General features: G+C 45.3%; 3 protein-coding genes across 4 annotated transcripts; 1 reads left to right on the top strand and 2 right to left on the bottom strand.

Annotated features, from left to right (window-relative positions):
* Nucleotides 1-1,345: 1,345 nt before the first annotated feature.
* On the bottom strand, nt 1,346-9,895 carry LOC120691010 (monocopper oxidase-like protein SKU5). Of its 2 annotated transcripts, XM_039973957.1 has the most exons (13): nt 9,405-9,886; nt 8,791-9,310; nt 8,333-8,699; nt 7,877-8,242; nt 7,726-7,804; nt 7,042-7,232; nt 4,400-4,496; nt 3,513-3,604; nt 2,712-3,415; nt 2,564-2,634; nt 2,046-2,135; nt 1,824-1,962; nt 1,346-1,689 (listed from the first exon to the last, which is right to left on the bottom strand). In XM_039973957.1, exons 1-12 carry the CDS (start codon nt 9,537-9,539, stop codon nt 1,828-1,830), a joined length of 2,847 nt encoding a protein of 948 aa, XP_039829891.1. In that variant the 5' UTR covers nt 9,540-9,886; the 3' UTR covers nt 1,346-1,689; nt 1,824-1,827. The 2 variants fall into 2 exon arrangements, with proteins under 2 accessions (XP_039829891.1, XP_039829890.1); XM_039973956.1 differs by lacking the exons at nt 1,346-1,689; nt 1,824-1,962; nt 2,046-2,135; ... (2 more) ...; nt 3,513-3,604; nt 4,400-4,496 and adding an exon at nt 6,572-6,930 and having other exon boundaries at nt 9,405-9,895.
* A 3,589-nt stretch (nt 9,896-13,484) lies between these two features.
* On the top strand, nt 13,485-14,985 carry LOC120691011. The gene has a single exon (XM_039973958.1). It carries the CDS (start codon nt 13,835-13,837, stop codon nt 14,735-14,737), a length of 903 nt encoding a protein of 300 aa, XP_039829892.1. The 5' UTR covers nt 13,485-13,834; the 3' UTR covers nt 14,738-14,985.
* Nucleotides 14,986-15,067: 82 nt separating this feature from the next.
* LOC120691009 (beta-adaptin-like protein C) lies at nt 15,068-21,360 on the bottom strand. The gene is made up of 15 exons (XM_039973955.1): nt 21,063-21,360; nt 19,856-20,053; nt 19,620-19,733; nt 19,276-19,526; nt 19,053-19,188; nt 18,464-18,643; nt 18,296-18,388; nt 17,788-17,999; nt 17,597-17,660; nt 17,325-17,504; nt 16,939-17,031; nt 16,461-16,858; nt 16,157-16,346; nt 15,864-16,067; nt 15,068-15,679 (listed from the first exon to the last, which is right to left on the bottom strand). Exons 1-15 carry the CDS (start codon nt 21,147-21,149, stop codon nt 15,383-15,385), a joined length of 2,697 nt encoding a protein of 898 aa, XP_039829889.1. The 5' UTR covers nt 21,150-21,360; the 3' UTR covers nt 15,068-15,382.
* Nucleotides 21,361-22,284: the final 924 nt, after the last annotated feature.

The following is a 22,284-nucleotide window of genomic DNA, read 5'->3' as shown; positions in this document are numbered from 1 at the left end:
GGGTTTCGACCGACAACAGTGCCTCAGTCCATGGTGTCGGACCGGGACCCGTCTTCACCTGGACATTATGGCGCGAGCTCATGCGCTTGATGGGGACTAAGCTACACATGACCACGGCGTTCCATCCCCAGTCGGATGGGCAATCGGAGGCAGCTAACCGCGTCATCATCATGTACTTGCAATGCCTCACGGGGGACAGGCCACGCCAGTGGCTGCGCTGGTTGCCCTGGGCAGAGTTCGTCTTCAACACCGCCTATCAAACATCGCTGCGGGACACTCCGTTTCGCGTGGTGTATGGGCGTGATCCGCCATCCATCCGGTCTTATGAACCGGGGGACACTAGGGTGGCTGCTGTCGCCAAGAGCATGGAGGAGCGCGAGGAATTCCTTGCCGACGCCCGCTACAGGCTAGAGCAGGCGCAGGCGACCCACAAGCTCCACTACGACAAGCTGCATCGCCATGTGGAGTACAAGGTGGGCGACTGGGCGCTTCTTCGCCTTCGCCAGCGCGCGGCGTCATCGCTTCCCCAAGCTGTCTCCGGCAAGCTCAAGCCGCGCTTCTTCGGGCTATACCGGGTCACCGAGCTGATCAACGACGTCGCCGTCCGCCTCGCATTGCCGCACCGAGCCCGCATACATGACGTCTTCCACGTGGGGCTCCTCAAGAAGTTCCATGGGCCGGCACCAGACGCACCTCCGCCCCTGCCTCCGCTTCATCATGGCGCGGTCACTCCGGAGCCTGCACGTGCCGTGCGTGCTCGCCTAGCTCGCGGCGTGCGCCAGATTCTCGTCCAGTGGAAGGGTGAGTCTGCGGCATCGGCAACATGGGAACGTTGAGCCCTTCCGCGCCAAGTATCCAGAGTTCCAACTCGAGGACGAGCTGCTCCTCGATGGGGGGAGAGATGTCATGGTCGGGCGCACGTATGCTAGGCGCCGACGGGCCCGAGACGTGCGGCGCGAGTCTGAGCGCGCGGACGGCGCGATGCGTGCGCGCCAGGAGGGCACAAGTGGCTAGTTAGGAAAGTCTTTGTTAGTTGGTTTTTCAGATCCTAAATTAGAGGACAGCGGTTTGGGCCTTTGGCCATATATGCTTTGTATCGTGAACACTTGAGGATTAAGAAAGATATTATCTCCAACCTCTTCTACCTCTCTCTCACACACACATAAATCTGCGGCTAGGGTTTCACCTCGCCGGAGAAGACGGGTCGAGGCTACGAGCTACATAGTCGAGGTCCAGCTACCCAAGGGTTTGAGGCCCTACAAATTCACTATTGAATAGATTGTTAGTTCTATATGCTGCTCGATTACAGCGTGTTAGTAGTGCTAATTAGAACATAACAGCCGGGTAATGAATGAGTTATACCAAGAACAAGGTGGAGGTCTAGCTCCGCAGCTTCAGGTGCATCCAACCACTGCCTCTGTACAATTTTCGCCGCTATTCATAATAGAACATTACATTGAAAATTCTTCACAGTGAGCACATGCGCCAAAACTGTCACTCATCTTCATGCAGGCCTATGCAAAGGGGCAATTTTTTGAAAGATCCATCTATGCGGGTAATGGAAGGGCTAGGAATGAGTCAAAGGACCTATGACTATGAGGACTTTGCAGCCAAATCACCCATCCATCAAGGCTATCTAGAACTGCTTGGCTACTGCATTTCTGCAGCTCCTTCGATATCAGTCGCACCCTGCAATATTAAGAAATATTCTTAAATCAGACAAATAAGTGAATAATCATCGTGGAAAGAGATATTTTACTGTACTAAACACAAATATCTGAGTATTAGCATGAAGAGCTACTAAAAAGGAACAAATACTGTACCATATCAGCTAATTGGTTCTCTTCTCTTGTGGAAGGATCTATGTAGAGAATCCATCACTGAACCTTCAGGCTGCTGGCCACTTTTATCAGTGGGATCTAGGTTGCTTGGACCCCAGGTATACATGACATACTTCCGCACCTGTTAGCAGTGAAATCAATATGCTTTGCAGAGAGACAACCATAAAGATATAATGTTCATAGTTGGATTAAGACATTGTTCACCTTATCCCAATTCCGTCGAGCACGTCGTTTGCTCAAAATTTTCAGCATTCTGGTATCCTCTTCACGAAGCTTCTTTATCCTAGCTTCACACTGAAAGCTTATGTGTTAATATTACAAGCAGTTGCACAATTTTTATTTTATTTTTAGCTATGATACACAGACACATCATGGTCATTCCTTCATTTCAGTGCAACAGAGAGCTAAAACTTGCATGAATAACACCAAATGGTAGACTAGTAGGACAATTTCTTATTTGCCATTGAAGAAAATTTCAATCCTTTATTTGCCATCAGTATGTCAATGACACATGGGCCTGTTTGTTTCACTGACAGTGGCAAAAAAAAGAGATTGTGCAAAATTGCAATGGCAGGAAAAGAATTTTGGACGTGAGGGAACCAAGTAAAAGGATGGGGGATGCTAAATTTAGAAATCAGTGTTACACTATTTAGTTTCAATGAGAATATGGAAAACTTTGGCAAAAGTTTTCACAGACAAAATAAGATTTTGCAAAGACTTACTTGGGTCATGAGGCAGAGACAAATTGCCACACTGAAGGCATAAAGGCCGCCAATACTCGCAAGTACACTAACTGAAGATAACCATCTCCATTAGATGCTAGAAATATAAAATGTGCACATAGAGTACATGACTTCATGAGTGGCTCACCTGGGCCTACTACACTCTCATTGTTGATCTCCACAATGTAATCTGAGAGATAACTTATGTAGATCGTAGTATTCACCATTCCATCCCTGGGGTTCTGCAGGGACGCATTCAAGCTGCCAACATCCGAAAATGCAGACCCTTGGGTGAAGTCCTGAACCAGTGGTTGCAAGATCCTTAGGTTACCAAGATTGTTGTACATCTGAGGGAACAACTGAATTTTCAGAACATTGGAGTCCTTCCCCCTGAAAGTCCTCAGCTTGCCATCATCGGCATAGCCATCAGAGTTCAACGTGCCAGTCACAAAGCTCACATGCTTGTTATTGCCGTGCTGCCTTGCAGTCAGGTTGAACTGGAAGCCGACTGCCGCAGCTGGTTGCCCTGGCAGGTCAACGAACTGCCAGGACATGAAATGGTCTCTCGGAGGCATCCGGCAGCCGTTGCACTTGAACGTAATGGACGGCCCCTGGCTCGTGTTTGCGCAGCTGTAGGTGAACAACGTTGGCAGCGGAACCACCCTGAAATCCAAGGACCCCGCTGTCCCCATAGCAAATGTCGAAGGTGCAACTGCTTGAGCGCAGGACATGGCGGAGATGGTGGTGATGTGGAACTCAAGATCGTTCACGAAAGACAGCAGGTCTGGAGCGTTGGCTGGCTTGACTCGATGCATCTCAATGCTGCGCCTTTTGATGGCTTGATACAGGAGCCTGTGATAACCGATTATAAGTTAGCAGACGGTAACTAATGGAAGCAAGCAGAGGAGTAAACTAATTCCAGTAAAAATGATCTATGGGCAGCACTTACACAGTTAATAATCCGGTGAAGAGGATCAAGCTAGCCATTGAGCATGTGCCACCAAGCTCGGTTTTCCTTTTTCTTAGTACTTGCTGATCCCCCTGAATGCATTCAGGAGCCAGAACAATGCGACTTTCAGGATAAACTTTTTCATTTTTTCAACGAGAGAATGAACGTTAATTAATGGTGCAAAAATGTATGATCCTTTATCATTAGTGCTGATAATCTGTTCCAGCACAAAGGTGTTTGTTCATTCAGATTCGGCTGAGAATATTGCAATTAATGTCAAATGCACTATACGGTCAGAAGGGCAGCAGGGTCGTTGATTTGTGTAGTGATAGAGAGGAATGGAGATGCCAAACTGACCTAGCAGCAAGGAAAATTTTGAAGCAACTCAGAGCCTGCAGCTGCGTTATGGAAAAGAAGAGATGCTTTTTATTTCAAAAAGTATAAAGTTTTAGACTTTCAATTAACCTAGCGAGATCCCTAAGGCCAGTGGAAATCAGAGGAATCCAGAATGCAGTGGCCCAAACAAAGGAAGCTGCTCCGCATTGATCAAACAAAAATCACTTGTTCAATGGCCGTGGTATTTAGTATTCAAACTCAAGTTTGATGGTAGAATGGTTCAATAAACCCTCAACATGGAGAAGCATATCCATAATTCATTGTAACCTTATGACGAGAAAAGATGGCAATAATTGCAACGAGTCAACTCGTGAAGTCACGTGGCTTCATAAAATTTGCAAAACTGAACTTAAAATTAAGTATGAAAGTCGCATTTGGGGAATTCAAACTCCTACGCGCATTGAAATGTTCCTTGTAAAATTTCTACAGAATTATCATGAAATTCGTGCAAAGGGGCGGAGCAAGCAAGCTAAGAAGAATGGGGAACGGACCGCCCAGTGGCTGTTGTCGAAGAGGCAGTCGAGGCGGCTGACCCAGTACCGGGCCCGGAACAGCCTCGTCTCCCCGAGGGGGTCCCGGCCGGCGAGCCTGACGGCGGCGCAGAAGGCGAGCCAGCAGAGCAGCGACGCGAGCGCCGCCTCGAGGAGCAGGGCCTGGGAACTGGTGAGGCGGCGGATGGCGTCGATGGGGAGGACCGGCGACAGGAAGTAGAGGCTCTGGTTCCGCGACGCGCCCACGGCGCCCACCTTCCAGTCCCCCCACCCGCCGGCGGGCATCGGGGCGCAGCTCGCGGTGCCGTTGCCGCCGAGGTAGTAGTAGTACCCAGGGTCGCACGCGCAAAGCGTGCCGTTGTACGCGAACATGCGCGCCGCCGCGCAGGACGCCATAGCCAGTCGGTCCCTCCCCTCCCCTCCCTGCTTGACCACCAGCTACCGAAGGCCGAAGCTGCCGCGCACAGCAGCAGAGAGAAGAAGAATCCAGCAGCAGCTCCCTCCCTGCTTGACCACCAGCAACCTTTTCTAGGCAGCTTTTACTTGCTCAGCTCAACAAAGACCACCAGCTCCATTCCTCAGATCAGATGCCACTAATACCAGCCGTTCTAAAGCTCCCACTTCGTTTACCCCTTTTTTCGTTGAAAAACACGAGTTTTTTTTTTACCTTTTCTAGCGAATATCATGTGCACAAAAGAGAGACAGGCAGAGCAAACAGAAAATATGCGTGTTGGAGATGCCTCATCTTTGAATGGCTGGATGTCCCTGTCGGACAATCGCAGCTGATTGTCTACTCTGGGTTGCCTTTGGCAGGTACAGCTTCCAATTATCCATTGACATGGTCATTACCATTAGTTGGTGACAGTTGATCAAATCTGGTCAAGTCTTAGACTATCCACACCCCATGGCTCCACCGTCTCGCTATACAGGTAGAGTTGTTTTTAGAGTGGAAATCGCCTACAGCCCATGACTCCACCGTCACCTCCACCGTGGGGGAGCAGCCGGTCCCCTCCATCTGCAGAGTGGTACGGCGTCCACCCCAATCACTGTGCCGCTGCGGGCCCCGGACGGAGAAGAGGGAAGGGCGGTTGGGTGGTGGTTGTGGTGGGATGAATATAATATGTGGTAGTGGGGTATAGAGTTAAAATGTAGAGTTGATGGAATGCGGGTGAAGTTGGTGTAGGAGGAAGAATCTCGCTGACCAAACAGGAATATTTCTTTTAGAGTTGAAATTTAGAGGAGATGGGGTGTGGATAGTCTTAGCTCCTAAGCATATCCCCATTCCTGATAGAGGATGCGTGTGCAGTGCAGTGCTCTGGCAAGTGGCAACCCCTCATGGTTCCTTTCTGCTCATGTCCTGTGATGAACGAGTAGCAAATTGGCTTGTTTAGATCAGTTTGTATTTTGCATTTTTTTCATTTTTAGAAGAAAATCTTCAACATTTAAAGTATTAAATATAGACTAATCACAAAACTAATTATAGATCTCGTCTGGAAACAACGAGACGAATCTAATGAGCCTAAGTAATCTATTATTAAAGCATATTTACTGTAGTATCACTGTAGTAATTTAGTGTCTAATCCCGTCCTAATTAGGCTCATTGGATTCGTCTCGCGATTTACAATCCATTTGTATAATACGATTTATTTTTCAACTACATTCAATACACCATGCAAGCGATTTACAAAAATTTTGTATTTTACGTTTTTAAGCTAAACTGGAGTAGCTGGCTGCAGCATTCAAAGTAGCAGCAGCTGCCCGGCCCCTGGGGTTCATCTGCTCAACTTCGACAGACTGGCCAGTGACCACCAACCGCATCCACTGATCCACGTGATGTCATACGCTTGAATTTGAGCCGGTACACACGACTATCGAGGCAGGCAGATTGAGCTCGACACCACTACAACTTCAACACGATTTGCATTTTATTTGTATTCGACTATAAGTAGGGATGCAAGTGGTACTCATTGGTGTTTTTAGGTTTCTCATTTTAGTTCATTTTCTCTCCCAAACTAATTATGTAGCATGCCATTCTAGTTCATTTTATCAATTTTTGAGTCGACCCAATGACCCAAAAAAGATGTAACTTGCATCCCTAACTATAAGAGTATAAGTAAAACAATAGTGGTCTTTAATTGATTAACCAGTCAAATTACATACAGAACAATCAACTCACCCGCCAACACCAAATGCATTATTTACCTGCACTTGTCCCGGGAAAAAAAATATTATTACTCCACCTCTGCATCTCTCCCACTTTTGGGAGTTGCATTCAGGTCACTCAACGCTAGCCAAATCAACTGTCAAATCTCTAGAAAAGAATCATCAAATTGACATCATCCAGACTGGCTTTCTCCCAAAACTAGCCATTTCCCCCCGGTGTTTCATACCCGCAGTAGACGAACTGAAGGTGTGGATTGGATCATTGCAACCATATAGTGAAGGAAGCCAACAAAAACAGGAGAGAAACCGTGTTCCTCCACTGGGCAATCGGCGAAGCTTCTGAGTACACAAATCTATGAGATTGCTCTCTGCAGAGAGGAAAAAAAATAGACACCACGTGTTACATAAGATCAGGTAGGAATAAGTAAAACTTGTGCTTGTGGTGCAAACTTCATACAATGCAGTCACAGGATGCTCACTTTTGTAGGCTTGAGAGCGCACCACAGAAAATTGCGTTATCAGGAAGAGTGCTACTGTTGTCCTCTGGGTTAACCACATTGATGTACACTTCTTGCCCCAAGTACCAAGTGTCAAGATTCTGCACACGCAAATTCCATATGCCTGCATTGTCCAGAAACACAAGAATAGCTGTCCAAGCCCCAGGGAATACCTGCAATCAAGTAGACAGTGTCAAACTATTTATAGATTACAGAGGTTTATTATACCGGAAGCCTAGATTCATCGTAACTCCTAAACACAGAAAAAAAGTCTAAGATAGAATAATCACATGTAGCTGCCTAAAAGCAATCTTATGGTTTACCATCAGAATTTGCACCATGTCACTTCTTGTAAACTTATTAGGTCCCATGTCACAGAAGCTGCTTAAACAAAGGAACTAATTATCTAAATCCATATATATCCTTATTTGAAATAACATGAAAAAAGATACCACAGAATTTACTCTAACCACTACAGGATTTCGTCAGCCAATACCATGCAGATAATTTAGCTGCTACCTTCCACTCGACCTAATACTAAAACTATGCTAATAATTGACCTGTTGTAAGTTGTGTTGTATGCGATTAATATTAAAGTAGGTTTATTGAACATACTACAATACTGTGATGGTTAACTTGGAAATCCGCAAACAACAGTTTCAGCACCTGGATTGTAGAGCGTGCAACACCATCCCATTTGTTATAGGTGCCACGACTGTTTTCTGTCCATATTCCATAGTCCATCCTGAGAACAAACAACTGTAAGGAATCAAAGCAGATCTGGATAAAGAAGAGGGGAGTATAACTTATGCATTACCCAACAACAAAGAATGCATAGCCATCCAAGTGGTAACTCTGCACAGTTGTGGCATTGTTTTGGAATATAATCTCCATGAAGCCCTTATAGGTTCCATTTATAATAGATGTATCGACTTTTGGTAGTCGGTTCATTGGATGGTTAGGAAAATCCAATTTGTAGACTCCTGGCACATTGAATAGTTGTGCAAGTACCAAAGGAGTCGATGGAGCAATATAAGAAATCTCGTTCAGAGTAGAACGCAGCTTCCCATCAATGAGCTCAGGAGGTCTACTCTGTAATAGATACACATCTGTCACGGTAATGTCACCATAATGGAATGAACCCTGCGGATTGGGCCGAGCACCACTAGCTGTGACATTCCATCTGAAACAGCACAAAAGTAGGAGAATGTATTGTGTGAATAAACCCGTTTACGAAGTCATGAATATGAATATATTAAATCTACTTTAGTACCTGATGGATCTTGCTTGATTTATAGAGAATGCCGTGTCGTACTGATCGTTCGGGGGATCTGGAAGAGGGCCGGAGGCCGGACCCAGGGAGTTGGAATAATGGAGAATAGCAACACCAGTCAATTTATCAACAACAGCGGCATCAACAAAACGAGCACTTGCGACCACGTAGTAATCGGTGCTGGCATTCTGATCCATGGTGACCAAGAAGGAGTACGACTGGCCAACATGGATGTCCAAGTTGGTGTAGTTCTGCTGCGAGGTGTAGGAGCCTTCGGTCTCCACAAGGAGCAGGTTATGGTTCTGGATCCTGAAGTTGAGGCTTGTGGAAACACCAACATTGTGTACCCGGAACCTGTAATTTTTCCCTGAAATGACAATCGAGATGATACTATTGATTCGATCCACTCTCCATCTAGTGCAGCAAATAGAAATTCAAATACCAATGCCAATGCCAACCTGGCTCGACATTGATCCGCTCGTAGACGATCCCTGGCGGAACCAGAGACGTATTGTACTGGTAGGGTCCCAATCCGTTTATGAGCACGCCATCTGGGGCGCCCAGCAAGGTGCCGCCGTCGAGCGCTCCCCTGAGCTCCTTGTGGCCACGGTTATACCAGTCACCGATGAAGAGCGTGATGTCCCCGTCGGGGAACCCGAAGGGGATGGGTATGACGTCGCGGTTGTTGATGGTGATGCCGCCATAACCCCCGGCGGCGCGGTGCAGCGGCGTGGAGGGGAAGTAGAAGAAGCTGCCGACCTGGTCCTTGACCTGGAACGTGTAGGTCCAGTTCCACCCCGCGGGGATGGCGCAGTTGGTGCCGAGCACGCCGTCCTGCCACGCGGTCTTGCGCTGCTGCACGCCGTTCCAGGTGAGCAGCAGCGGCTCGTCCAGCGCGTTGCGGACGTTCACCACCACGTTCCAGTTGGTGGTCACGTTCAGCGGCGGGCCCGGGAACTGCCCGTTGATGCCAATCACCTGGTGTGCCATCGCCGGTGTCAGTGTCGACGGCCACTGTTGGCTGTTGCTGCTATGGGAGAGGGCTAGGAGGGAGAGGGGGAATGGACGGCACCTTCTGCTTGACGCCGAGCGGCTGCGCGGAGACGTACGACACCTCCCAGTCGTAGTAGGCGTAGGGGTCCCCCGCCCGCGCCGGCGCCGGCGACGCGGCCAGCAGGAGGAGCAGGAGCAGGAGCGGCGGCGGCATTGGCGGCCGGAACTCGGCCGGTCCCGGCGGCGCCGTCGATCTCGTTCCTCCGGATTCGGATTCGAATCGCTGGCGACGAGCCGGCAAGCCGCAGCGGAGCTCGACCTCGAATCCGGTGGCCGGTCGGAACCGAATCGATCCCAAAGCGGAGCCCAGCCCTGAGGCAAGCGGAGCCTACACTCCCACGCCGGTGAAGCGAGGATCGAGGAGACGGCTGGCGCTGGCGGGGGAGAGAGCAGCGAGGCGGGAGAAGGGGAGAGTGGAGTGGAGACGAGAAGGAAAGCAGCGGGGGAGGCGGCGGAAAGGAAGCCGGCTTCTCCGCTCCACTCTGGAAAGAACGGGCGGCTTGTCCTGTCGCTTTGAGCTCAGCCAGCCCAACGCCAACGGTCGGTCTGGGCGGACAACGGATCGGGCCAACTTTGCTAGAGGCCAGCGCCAGCCTACAGCCCACCGCCTTGTCTTTTTTTTTTTTGCCCTTTTTAACCAGACAGACTGAGACACCGTCTCTGTGTACGTACTGCATGGAAGTGCTCACTGCTCCCTGTGGTCTTTAAAATACTCTCGTATATATTGACAAATTGTCGTTATTATGGAGTATTTTCAAATTATTGGCAGCATATAATCATGTGCAACAGCATAGCTCTCTTAGCGCATATATATATATACACACACACACACACATATATATATACACACACATATATATACACACACATATATATATATATACACATATATATATATACACATATATATATATATATATATATGACCACATCATGATGACAGGATAAGCGTGAAGTGTCTACAAAAAGTACTTCCTCGTATCACATATAATTGATGTCAACCCGGCCACTCAAAATTAAAAACTTTGAATGTAAATATTTCTTTTATAAAATATTATGTTCAAAGACATGGAAACTATGTGTAAATTTGTTTCAAAAGTGTGTTCTCATAAGATCACATATTTATTAGCTACTATAAATATATTTTAATAAAAAAACAAAAGTGAAGAGGACATATCCTAGCCTCGACCATGTCATATCATGTGTCAAAAAGCATCTCTGTTACATGAACATTTATAAGTGGGCGGAGGGAGGCATACTTGTTTGGATATTATTTCACGTTATACATATATGAGAATCTGATAGTCAGGAATTGCAACAAGGAAAAAGTAATCACTTCACTAGACTTTTATCGAAACAGGAATGTAATAAGGTGAGCTGAACCATGAAAAACAGACTCGTTCAAGTGAAAACCAATGAAAATGTAAGAAAAAAATGATACAAAGACGACACGTGGTGCCACCAAAATCATAGGAATAGAGATAGATATAATCAAGACACTATATATACATTTTTTATAGTGTCAACTTTTACTTGCTGTTGCAAATTGATGCCCCACCAAGTCTCAATTTCTGCAATTTCTGCACAGGTCCTCGATGCATATCCTGCCAGCACTGCTACTGCATTCAGAATCTTGCGTTTTGCGAGGGTCCTTGCCCATTTCGAGCTTTCGACACATGCTGCTTGAGTGCCTGTCTGAAGATATAGCTCGTTCATACTACTCGTTGCCATCTCTCGCTTTTTTTTTCAATCAGAAACCGAAGATCTTTCAGTCTCGCTCTTTCGTTTGGCGCGTCCGTTGGCCGCCGTTCCGCGAGCCTATCGGCGCTGACGCACGACGACTCGGGCAGCGGCTGGCCGGGGCGCCCTCGCATATTATGGTTTTGTTTGGAACATTAGTTCAAAACTAATTTTGAGGTCTGATGTTTAGATTTGAATTGATAAGCTAAAAATTAGTTTAAGGTAGACTATTTGAATTCACGGGCTAATGCCCGCCCTCTCTTTTCTATTTTTTTTTAAAAAAACTCGGTCGGAGGGGAAGAACGGTTCCCACCCGCATTTCATTAAGAGGAAGTCTTACGGCACCCACCGAGAAAAGACTGCAGTTTGCCTGTCTCCTTGGCGTGTACCCATCAGTATCCCCGCACACGTGGAACCCATCCATTCGCTCCCCCTCCCAGCTCGGCCATCCTTTTTTACGGTCCCTAATCCCACGCCACGGGATATTGGAACCGCCAACTTGTTTTTCTTTTTTTTTAACCACCAGTGCTACCTAATCTGAAGCTCGCTGCAAACCAAATCAGGTTTTGTGCCCCCAAATCTTAGAGCAAGGGGGCTTTAAACCCCTTCTATGTCGTCTAGAGACAACACTTGGAGACATAATACAATAATATGTCTTTTAGATTGTCTCTTGTGGAGTATAGGAACATTTTAAAAAGTTTTCTAGAGTACCCATCACATCGAATCTTCAAAAACAAACATAAAATATTAAATGTAATTGAAAATAATTAATTGCACAGTTTAATTGTTTCATACGAGATGAATCTTTTAAGTTTAATTAGTTCATGATTGGACATTAATTGTCAAATAACAACGAAATGTGTTACAGTATCAAAATTCAAGTTTTTCACGAACTAAACACAACCTTGGAGATTGGAGTCATTTATTTTGTTCGACTGATATAGTATCTGTGAAGGAGAGAATAAGTTGAAATAATCTGAAAGCAATGATTTGCGTTAATACTCTTTTTATTCCCAGCTTCATGTGGATTTGCACAAGATTTGCCTACACTCCATGAATTGCATTTTGATATGTGTTTCGAGCATATTTTGGCTGTTAGAGAAGTACACAGGAAACCTACATTTCGTGGAACTATTTGAAGGTGCAGAGGGCATCTCCCTGCGAAGGCTGCACACTCCTCTTGCCATTTTCTCAGTCTCAAGTAGCATTGCCAGGACCAGGAACACCCGCTCACTGAGATCCGCATGATGCAAACAACTTGATAAAGCAACTGACGTACGCTAACCGTCACGTTCTTCAGTTCCTCAGGGTCTTGTTTAGATCCAAACTTCAAAATTCCAATTATTTTTTGTAAATTGCTTGCATGGTGTATTAAATATAATTGAAAAAAAAATCGTATTACACAAATGAACTGTAAATCGCGAGACGAATCTAATAAACCTAATTAGGTCATAATTAGATACTAAATTGCTACCGTAAAACTGCAGTAAACATATACTAATGATGAATTAATTATGCTCATTAGATTCGTCTCATAGTTCACAGACGAACTCTGTAATTAATTTTGTTATTAGTGTATGTTTAATACTTTAAATGTGAAAAGATTCTCTTTCAAAATTTCAAAATCGGGGAACCAAACACACCTTTTTCTCGGAAGTAGGTGTATGGGCCGCGCATTTGCGCGGCTAGTATTGAAAATTAAAAAATTTGCATGCCGTTGTATCCTTACTATTTTTTAAAGATTATACTATTTGTTAGTATACATCACCTTGATCATTGTCATAAATTATGTCTCATTATTGGTTAAAATAATTCAAATATGATCTACCTATATAACAATTTGATTTGTTGAGCTTTAATAATATTATGCATATAATTATTCTTATTTTTATTTTATTTTGATTGATTGTTATTAGCTTTAGTTTTATTAATAATATATTTGTAACTGATACATAGCTAAATGATATTTATATTTAATTTTTCATAATGGCATTGGTGGGTAATTTTTAATTAGGTATACGAGTGTTTTATGCTAATTTTTATCATAATAGTAATGGTGGGTAATTTTTATTTTTCTATTTTTCTCCGATTAACGTGGAAATTTTTAGGCTTTGAGAGCGAACGTGGAGACTCCGTTTATTGGCCAAATAATAAGATTAAATTAAATTGGGAAAACCACCTGATTCCAGCCGGCTATCGTATCGCAGTCGGCAAGACTGAAACATTGCCACAAATATTCAATCCGTCTTTTTTTTTCGAAGAACAGTATTTAATCCGACTCTGATATGGATCGGAGTGCCAGCAATCCGACCGGGGTTGGAGACTTGGAGGTGAATTTGAATCGGACTCGGGGGGAAACCGTCTCTATATATGAGCAAATATTATAAGAGGTGAGAAGCCAGCAAAATCTGTGACAGAGAGAAAATAGGAGAGAGTGGAGGGGCCGCCTCGCCAAACACTCGCTCGAGCCGGCGAAGAAGTGCTGCGGGGGCTTGAGCTCTCTGCCGTGCAGTAAATACATGTAGAGCCCGCCGCTGTTTGCAGCGAGCAGCTGGCGTAGCCATTAATGTTGGCCAAGCGGCCAACTGCAAGCCTTGCAGTCGCAGTAGCAACTGCGCCCGATCTCGGTGCAAGCTTGTCTCTTCCTCCTCAGCTAGACTGCTAGGGTGCTAGCTAACGTCGCTAGGCTGTCGCGAGAGCTACACTACGATGGCGGCGGAGGAGCTCGTGCTGCTCGAGCGAGACGACAAGACGGTGTCCCTGGCCGTGATCCCGGCGACCACAACGCCCCCGTCGGCCACCGCATCCGAGGCGGAGGTTGAGGCGGTCACTTTCCGGCTCGTCGTCGAGCAGAGCTACCGCTGCGGCGGCGGCGCCGATGAGGTGGACACGATGGAGGATGCCGCGTGCCGCGTCCCCCTCGCCGACCTCCGCGACGCGGCGGCGGTCGACCGCGCGTTCGAGGAGCTGCTGGCCGGGCTCGACCACCCGACGCTGCGCCCGGAGGTCGCGCCGGAGGCCAGGGAGGCGGCCGCGCGCGTCCGGGCGAGGTGCGCGGAGGAGGGCGACCGGCTCGGCGGCGTCGAGTTCCGCGTCCGCATCGTGTTCGTTGACTCGTTCGATGAGGACGAGGAGTCCGCGCTGGAGCCGGACAGCGAGGAGACCGGCAGCGACCTGGAGCTCGACGAGGAGTCCTGGAACCGCGGCAAGTCGGACGGCGGCGAGTGGGGGCACGGGCACGACCCGGCCGTCCTCGGCGACGACGGCGGTGTCCAGTTCTCGGCGCGGCCGTTCGACGGCGCCCTCGCGCGGGCGGGCGGGCCGAGCGACGGCACGCTGCTGCTGTCGGGCTTCGAGGCGCGCGCCGACGGGCCCGAGCCGGGCGACCAGCACGAGCTCACGCCCCGGGACGTGCAGCGCCTCGTCCGCCTCGCGTTCAGCGGCGGGGACATGGAGGGCGACGAGGGGTACCGGCGGGCGGTGGACGGCGGCACGCCCGTGTCCCGTGTCGCGCGCGCCGTGATGCTGGACCAGGGGCTGCGGTCCGCGACGCAGCAGCAGCGGCCAGCGTCGACACGAGGGATGCCGCCTCGGATGCGCACAGGATGGTAGGGACGAGCGCCTGGCGACAGAAGCGAAGCAATGGGGCAGCTTTTAATTCTGGCTTGATGTGTTTGTAGCATCAGATGTTGGAATAATTAATTTTTTGCCACTATTTCAGGGTGAGTGGCAACTGATTTGCCACTATGTGAGAGGGATTAATTGTACCCCTGATGTTTGAGCTGTTTTCATGTTCCACTTGATTTTCAGTACAAGCCAATAATAATGCTTATCAGAAGCATGCATTGCACTTGTCGGAAGAAAACACCTTCAATTCTTACTCAGCTGCTCTTAATTGGTCATTCCATCGAAGATGAGAATGAGATAGTAGTAGTCTAGGGCAAAGCAAAACAATTTACATCAGCTATCAGTTGAAAACTAGTCATATTTCACATGCTATGCATAACAAGAAGAAAAAGGTTCGAGCCCAAATGGGCAAATATACAAATCATGCTGAGATAAGAACATCTTCAGTATTTTTGGGGAAAAACTTTGGAACCAGGAAACTAGCAGTTTGAATACTGTAATCTAATACAAAAACAACAAATACATTTCACACCAGCTTCCGTGAAAAAAAAATTCCCGCGTCCAAAGGCCTAAAGCAGCTCATTAACTGATCAAGATTTTTGTAGACACACTGATCAATTAACACTGCCCTCACTTGGTAAGAGCCTCCATAGCTTCAAAGAAGAGAGGGACCATCTCCTTGTTTGGCGTTTTGACTGCACACTTTACACCAGGAACACCCACCACTGCTGTAATCTCTATAAGGAAGGGGATTCCACGGGGCATCTTGGCTGATAGATACAGAACATCCATGTTTGCATTTTTCCGCTTGGCTATAAAGAACACATTTGCTGCTGCAAGGCGCTCGACAGTTGCATCTACGCTGCTGATGACCGAGGCAGGGAATTCTTTTGTGAACTCGTGGTCATCAGGTAAAGATTTCCAGGCCTGCAGCCACCAAAAAATCATTTCAAACGTCACTTGTAAAAATCAAAACACAGATGACTTGAACCAAATTGTTGACCGACTTAAATCAACTACACTGCAAGCAATGCCATAACCACAACCCTTCAATGCCCAAACAAGAAAAAGAAAAGAAAAAAGAAAACCACATAAATTTTTTGGTTTTTACCTCGAGAAAACTGGCTCGCTCCATCTTTCCATCTTCAACGAAGAAAACATGCAGCGGAATTTTGTCATTGAAGTACCACACTGGCTGCTGGTTATTTTTCACCGCAACCTGTAATAGCGAGTTTGGTGCACCAGGGGAGATATTCTGGAACGGCACCATTTGAAGAAGTGTCCTTGCTGATGCTCCCGGTTGCAGTGGAGGAACCTTAATCACAGAAAGACATCAAGCTCAGTCCATGAAACTGAAACTAAAAGGTTACTGGTGTAACTTATTGAATATAAACACTGTGGCACCTTAAGTGCTTCGCCAGCAGCAAGACCAAATGTGTTCTTGTTAAACTGAATCATAAATCCATCTAGGACACCCTGGGTTCCATTCTCGAAGGATATATCATAATATATCTGGCCATCACGTCGTGTTAGTTGCGCACTAATCTGCAGCCCTTGGCCAGTAGTCGAAGGCAACAAGACAGGTAGCGGAGGGCTGCAAAAAAGTAATGACATCAGTACGGTTTGATACTTGTACAAGACACAAAATGGATGTGTGGCAGAGTAGAAATCAGATTTTTTTTAAAAAAAACTATAAAACTTTACTTACCCAGAAGTAGCTGCAGGTTCATCGACAGGGACAATAGCATTATCCATGCCCATAAGATCACCTAAAAGGTCTGGCATTGCAGCAGGAGCAGGCGGGGATCCAGCTGCCGGCTGTTTCACAGGTACATTAGAAGAAGTGCCAACACTTGAGGAAGGTGATGCCCCATCAACTCCCTGTGATGGTGACTCTGAATACCCTGTTTCAGCTGTATCAGCAAATTCCTCATCGTCCGCCCTAGGTGCTGCCTTAACACGGCTGACAAATGATTCTGGGGGCTTGTGATAAACTGACGAAAGGGTAGAAATGTTTGCTAGCAGCTCATCAAGAAGCGATGAGTCAAGCTGGTTGGAGTCATCACTAATCACAGGTTTCTCTGCCAAAACAACATCTTTTGCAGCCTGCAGAAAGCCAAACATAGTTCAGTGGCTGGGTGGATATCTCATAAATCATTGGATCAAAAATTGTAAACATGAAATACCTCAGGATCAGTAGAGAGAAGTCGCCAGTATATGTAAGCCCGATCCCTCAAATCAGGATTGTCTGTTTCAACTGTTGCATTATTGAGAACAGCCTACAGGCAATATTTATGCAATTTAGCAGTGAACTGTGGTAGGCATTGAAAGCGATTTTTAATCACAACATTGAAGATGAACCAAAACATTTAGAAGCAAGGCATTATAGGAAAAAGAAAAATACTTGCAGCAACAACCTAAATTATTATCAGTGCTCTCAAATACACCACCATGTCATCCATGATAGGTTAAGGGCCCATGATAGCAAATAAGTAAATTTTCAGGCAGACCTTAAACCAAGTGGAAATATGCACACATAAGTAAAAAAAAATTAGCATCTCAAAATCGCAACCTGTATCATCTGCTGTGGCCCCTCAGTTGGCTTCTTAAGAAACAACTTAACAGTAGCAGTTAGCAGCTGCAGTTGAACCAATGCTGGTTCTTCAGGGAATGTTTCCAAGAAGCTCTCAAGAAGTTCATCAGCATTGTCAATTCTTTCAGCATATTCTCCAATTATCCAAATCATTGATGCCTAAAGATTTTATGACACATCAGTGAGCAAAAATAAAATAAGTTTTCCTCACAAAAATACAATAAATCAATAATATTTGCATTGACTAAGACCTTGGCCTCTGGTTCATCTAAAGTGTCCAGACTTTCACAAAGTGTCGCGATGATAGACTCATACCTGTAAATATTCGGAAAGAGAAACATTATTATAACACCCCATTTATTGTGCAGAACAAAAAAAAGGAAGTTCTGATAGTTTGATTGTTCCAAAATATATAACATAAATCAATGCAGAAACAACTCACGTGTTAGGGTAGCGTCTGAAGATGTCTTTGATAACAATTATAGCTTCCTGAACAACATAGTTAACTTTTATCTTAATCAGCTCAAGCAAAACGCTGATGCACCTTTCAGCAGCTCGCTCCAATTTAATTGCACATCTCCCGATAGCACGAACAGCTTTCCGCACAAAGTCAACATCAACCTCTGTGGCATACTCCTTGAACTCCAAGAGCACCTACAAGAAGCTCTGTAAGCGCTTGAATGTAGACTTAATCAACAGAAATTACTTATTACCAAGATAATTCCAGCTTTGTAATAAGATAAACATGTTCCATAAATTTACCATTTAAATTTAAAGTCTAGGTATTGAATACTGTTTCCAGAATGCTTTCTATTGTCAATTATATACTTCTCTTGTGTACAAGGACAGGAACATTAGACTAAAACTGTAGCTAAAATGATCTTTGACTTCAATAAAACATGAGCAATAATCAAAAGCAGCATACAAGCAAATAAGATTCGATTCTGTACCTGATCTATGTTTCGATCTGAGGCAAGCTTTATCATAATCTCCAGCTTTTCCATCTTAACATATATAGGATCATTGTACTTGCAAAAGAAGACCTATAGAAAAATACACTATTGTGTTAAGGAACACAATGTGACATGATCGAAGAATAAGAGCTCAAAAAATGTCACCTTAATTTCATGAGCAAGTATTGTAGGCCTCTTTTGAACAATCAAATTAATGTTCCTCAAGGCCACATACTGAATTTCAGGCTCCGCTGACAGAAGAGTAACAAGAGGAGGCGCCATTTTCTTACAGAGATTCCTGACTACATCTGTGCTTGTAATGAGCTCCATTTGTAGAAGGATTATCTAAAAACACATAGAAAAGAGCATTGAGCTCCCATCTAGCACAGAACAGAAAAAACAAATAGACTAATCTTTTTAAAAAAAAAGAGAACAAAATGAAAAAAGAAAAGGAAATTGTGCTTTATTAGTCGCTACATGACATCAATAGTCTAATGATAGTCTACCAGTAGTCTGGTTGACTTCAAAGGTCAAGAGAGAAAAAAATAAATCCAGGGCAAGGTTCATTGGTTCCAATGGAAACTCATGATTAAATTCGAACAAAGAAACAAGTCTACCAATCCAGCTACCATGTAATGAGGATTGGGAACTACCTCTATATAGACCTTGCTAGTCAGTCTCATATTATGTTACAGTTACTGCACAAGAGGATGCCTAAACCTTATGATATTCCAGAAATAAGGTAATAATGTACCTTGACAGCAGAAAGAACAACCGCACAATTTGCATGTTGGAGACGGGGTGTAACTCGCTCCACTATGTTTTCTGCTTCCCTGGCATCTGCTGCTTTGTATCTTGACAAAGAATCCAAAATGAAGACTTGGCCCCACCTGTGTATTTACCAACAGGTTAAGGGGGCTGCTTTAGTAAAATTACCAAGAAATTCAAAACCTAATATAGCAAGAAGTGACGCATACTCCGTGCATTCATTCAGAGCTGTCAGAAGCTTCGACAGTGTATGGCTGGTAATTTCAAAGATTGGCCGAACACTACTGTCTTGGATCTCTGCAAGAGCAGCAACAGCATTTGCAACAACCATAGGATTATTATCAGATATTAAATCCTTAAGGGCCTCTAGAAATCCTCTGTCCTCCACTAGCTCAGCGTTTATATCATAAAGCTTAGCAACACAAATAGCTGCAGTCTTCCGCACATAGGGATCGTCGTCCTGTGGGAACAATTTACATGTATGGTCATTTAGATCATTAGATGGAAGTGGACTCAGTTTGATTCAACAAAGTTCTAGGAAATGAAGAAAGACCTTGAGGCATCTTTGAAGTGGATCACAAAGATACTCTGTGATTTTGTCCACACGGATACAGCCCATTGTCCTAACAGCCAAAGCACGAATCAATGGATTTGGGTCTTGCGAGTCCTGCAGAAGTCAAGTCATCCAACAAATGATTAGATGATCTCTCTAGGTCCCATAGTTTGAATACAGCATTATTCTTTCCCAGCACAAATGTTCATTGCAAGTATGGCAAGATCTTCTCAAACCTTAACAAATGTGTTCACAGCAAGTATGGCAAGATCAGGTTGACTTTTAGCATAGTTGATAAGATACAAATATACTAGTTTCTTGAGCTCCAAATTCTCAGTCTGCATGCAGTTCACGACATCAGTGAACAACGATGAGACATCTTTTCCAACTGTCATAGCAGCAATCACTTTCTTAACAGCATCCTTTCTCTTGTCCTGCAAGCCACATTCCGAAGCTCAGTCGTCAGAAATTGTAGAAACTACAGTTTGCTTACTGTAAACCAAAGTAAAACAAGAAACTTGGGTGGCATAAAAAACACAAATTGTAGAATCCTAAATTTGTTTATGTTTGCAACAACAACGATAATTATAGTATCAACTCAGCAAAGATACTTATTTTTTGTTAACAGTGTACAAGGTCCAACTACCACGGTACATAGTACATTTCACATCCTCAACTAATCTCACAGGAAAAGCCTAAAGAGTACATAAATCGGTACCACCATGGAAATGTGACATTTGATATTCATCTTGAGCCAACTTATTTGTGACACAGTGCGGACACAAGTGGTATGACTGGTTCTCTATTGGATAAGTCTTTTTCTTTCTTCCAGCCATAAACATCTTTACGCTATATGAAATGACAAGATTTGTACGTGGGTATAAAAAGAGTATGTCCGGACATGGTAGACGATATGAACCGCTCTAAACCCACGCGCATACTTTGCAATTTCAACAATAATCCAATGCCATGGAGCAACGAGCAGCTTAACCTCCCATTAATTCGTCCAAGCATAAACTGAACGATCAGATGATCCAAACAACTTCCTACTGAGTGGTTACAGTCCAAGCTTCAGATGGATCAGAAACCAATCCATTCATATCATTTTAATCCAACCCCATTTCTGTCCGAACAGGTCTAACGTGTCCGAACAGGTCTAACGCAGCTTGAGCAGCCCGCTTCAGCGCTGAATTCTGCAAATTCCAGCTCATTTCATCCCCAACATAGCACCGAAATGTGCACTTTCCGGAGCAAAATCCCATGCCCCAGCACGACCAAACCCCACGAAGAAACCAACAGAGACCCGCAGATCTAGGAGTGGCCGAGACTGGAACCCCCAACGCCACACCCAGATCTGGATCCAGGAGCAGGAACCAATCCGCAGGCGTAGCAGGTCACACAACGAGAGCGAGATAGGGACAGCGAGGATGTCAAGGTGGGCACCTTGTACTGGGAGTTGAGCTCCTCCTTGAGCTCGGGGATCTCCCCCTTCTTGGTGGTGGAGAAGTACTTTGAGTCGTGCCCGCTCATCTTGCCCGCCCCGGCGAGCCGAGCCTACGCTGCGTGACGACGCTCGCCGCCTGCTCCGGACGCCGCGCCGGCGCCGGCGGTCGCGGTGCTGGGGCGCGTGATCTCGCGGTGGGTGGGGAGGGGGGCGGGGGAGAGGCTGGAAAGGAGTTCGGGGGATTTTGTCGATTTGAGAGATCGGGAGGGAGAAGGGGGGCGACGACGACGACGGTTGAGATCTGATCGGCTGTTGCCGTGCCGCTAAAAATCAGTTTCGTCTTCTTTTCTCTCTTCCCGGACTTTCGTAATTTTCACATTCACATGCTAGCTAGTACGGAGTATGACTGACTTTCGAAATGAATTTTCTAGAAAATCCCTACTCCCAGTTTTCACTAGTAGATATGACGTTCAAGAGAAAATTTACATTATTCAGGACCCTATACACGACCTGTAGTTGAAGGTTCGGTTCCTTGGTTCAAAAAAAATTCGAAGAGCAACAATTAGACATAAATATGGTATTTTGTGTTCCTTATTGGAACTTATTTTATCATAAGCTTGTTATTTTAGGTAATGTATAAGGAAAAGGGAGTAAAATTCTGCTTGGAGATGAAAGATAGTGAATCTTGTTTGAACCATTAATGAAAAATAGATAATACCATGCCAATGAAATAAATGGCATATAAGTTGTCAAATCATACATGTCCGTTTTTTATTACAAAATTGTATTCTAAATGGTATTTTATTAAATTTTTAATACATAGCTAGTATTTTAAGGACTCCATAGGTTAGGTGGCTAGCTACTCAATTTTTAGTAAGCACAGGTTCAAGAATCATGTTCGATGTGTTCGGTTGGTTTGTCGTCAGTCAGCCAGCATTGTTTTTTTTCCACACCAAATCAACATCAGCCAGTAGTCAGCAGTATTTTCTCTAACAATAAATCAGCACAAACTACCGGCCACAGTCAACCGAATTGATGGTTCTTTTGCTAGAGTGGAGGGCAGCGGCAGGAGGTAAAGTACCTAGTACCAGTGACGTGGGTAGCTACTCTGGACTCTAGCGTCTATTATAACTAGTGGTCTCGTTCATCATTTTTATGACGGCTTCCGAAACTTAATTAATTAAGATTAACAAAAGTGAAAAGAGTTGCTAAGAATTAAGC

Source organism: Panicum virgatum, chromosome 9N, assembly GCF_016808335.1.
Source record: "Panicum virgatum strain AP13 chromosome 9N, P.virgatum_v5, whole genome shotgun sequence".
Classification (NCBI taxonomy): domain Eukaryota; kingdom Viridiplantae; phylum Streptophyta; class Magnoliopsida; order Poales; family Poaceae; genus Panicum; species Panicum virgatum.
Note: the sequence above shows the minus strand (reverse complement) of the source record. Positions and strands in the feature narration are given on the sequence as shown.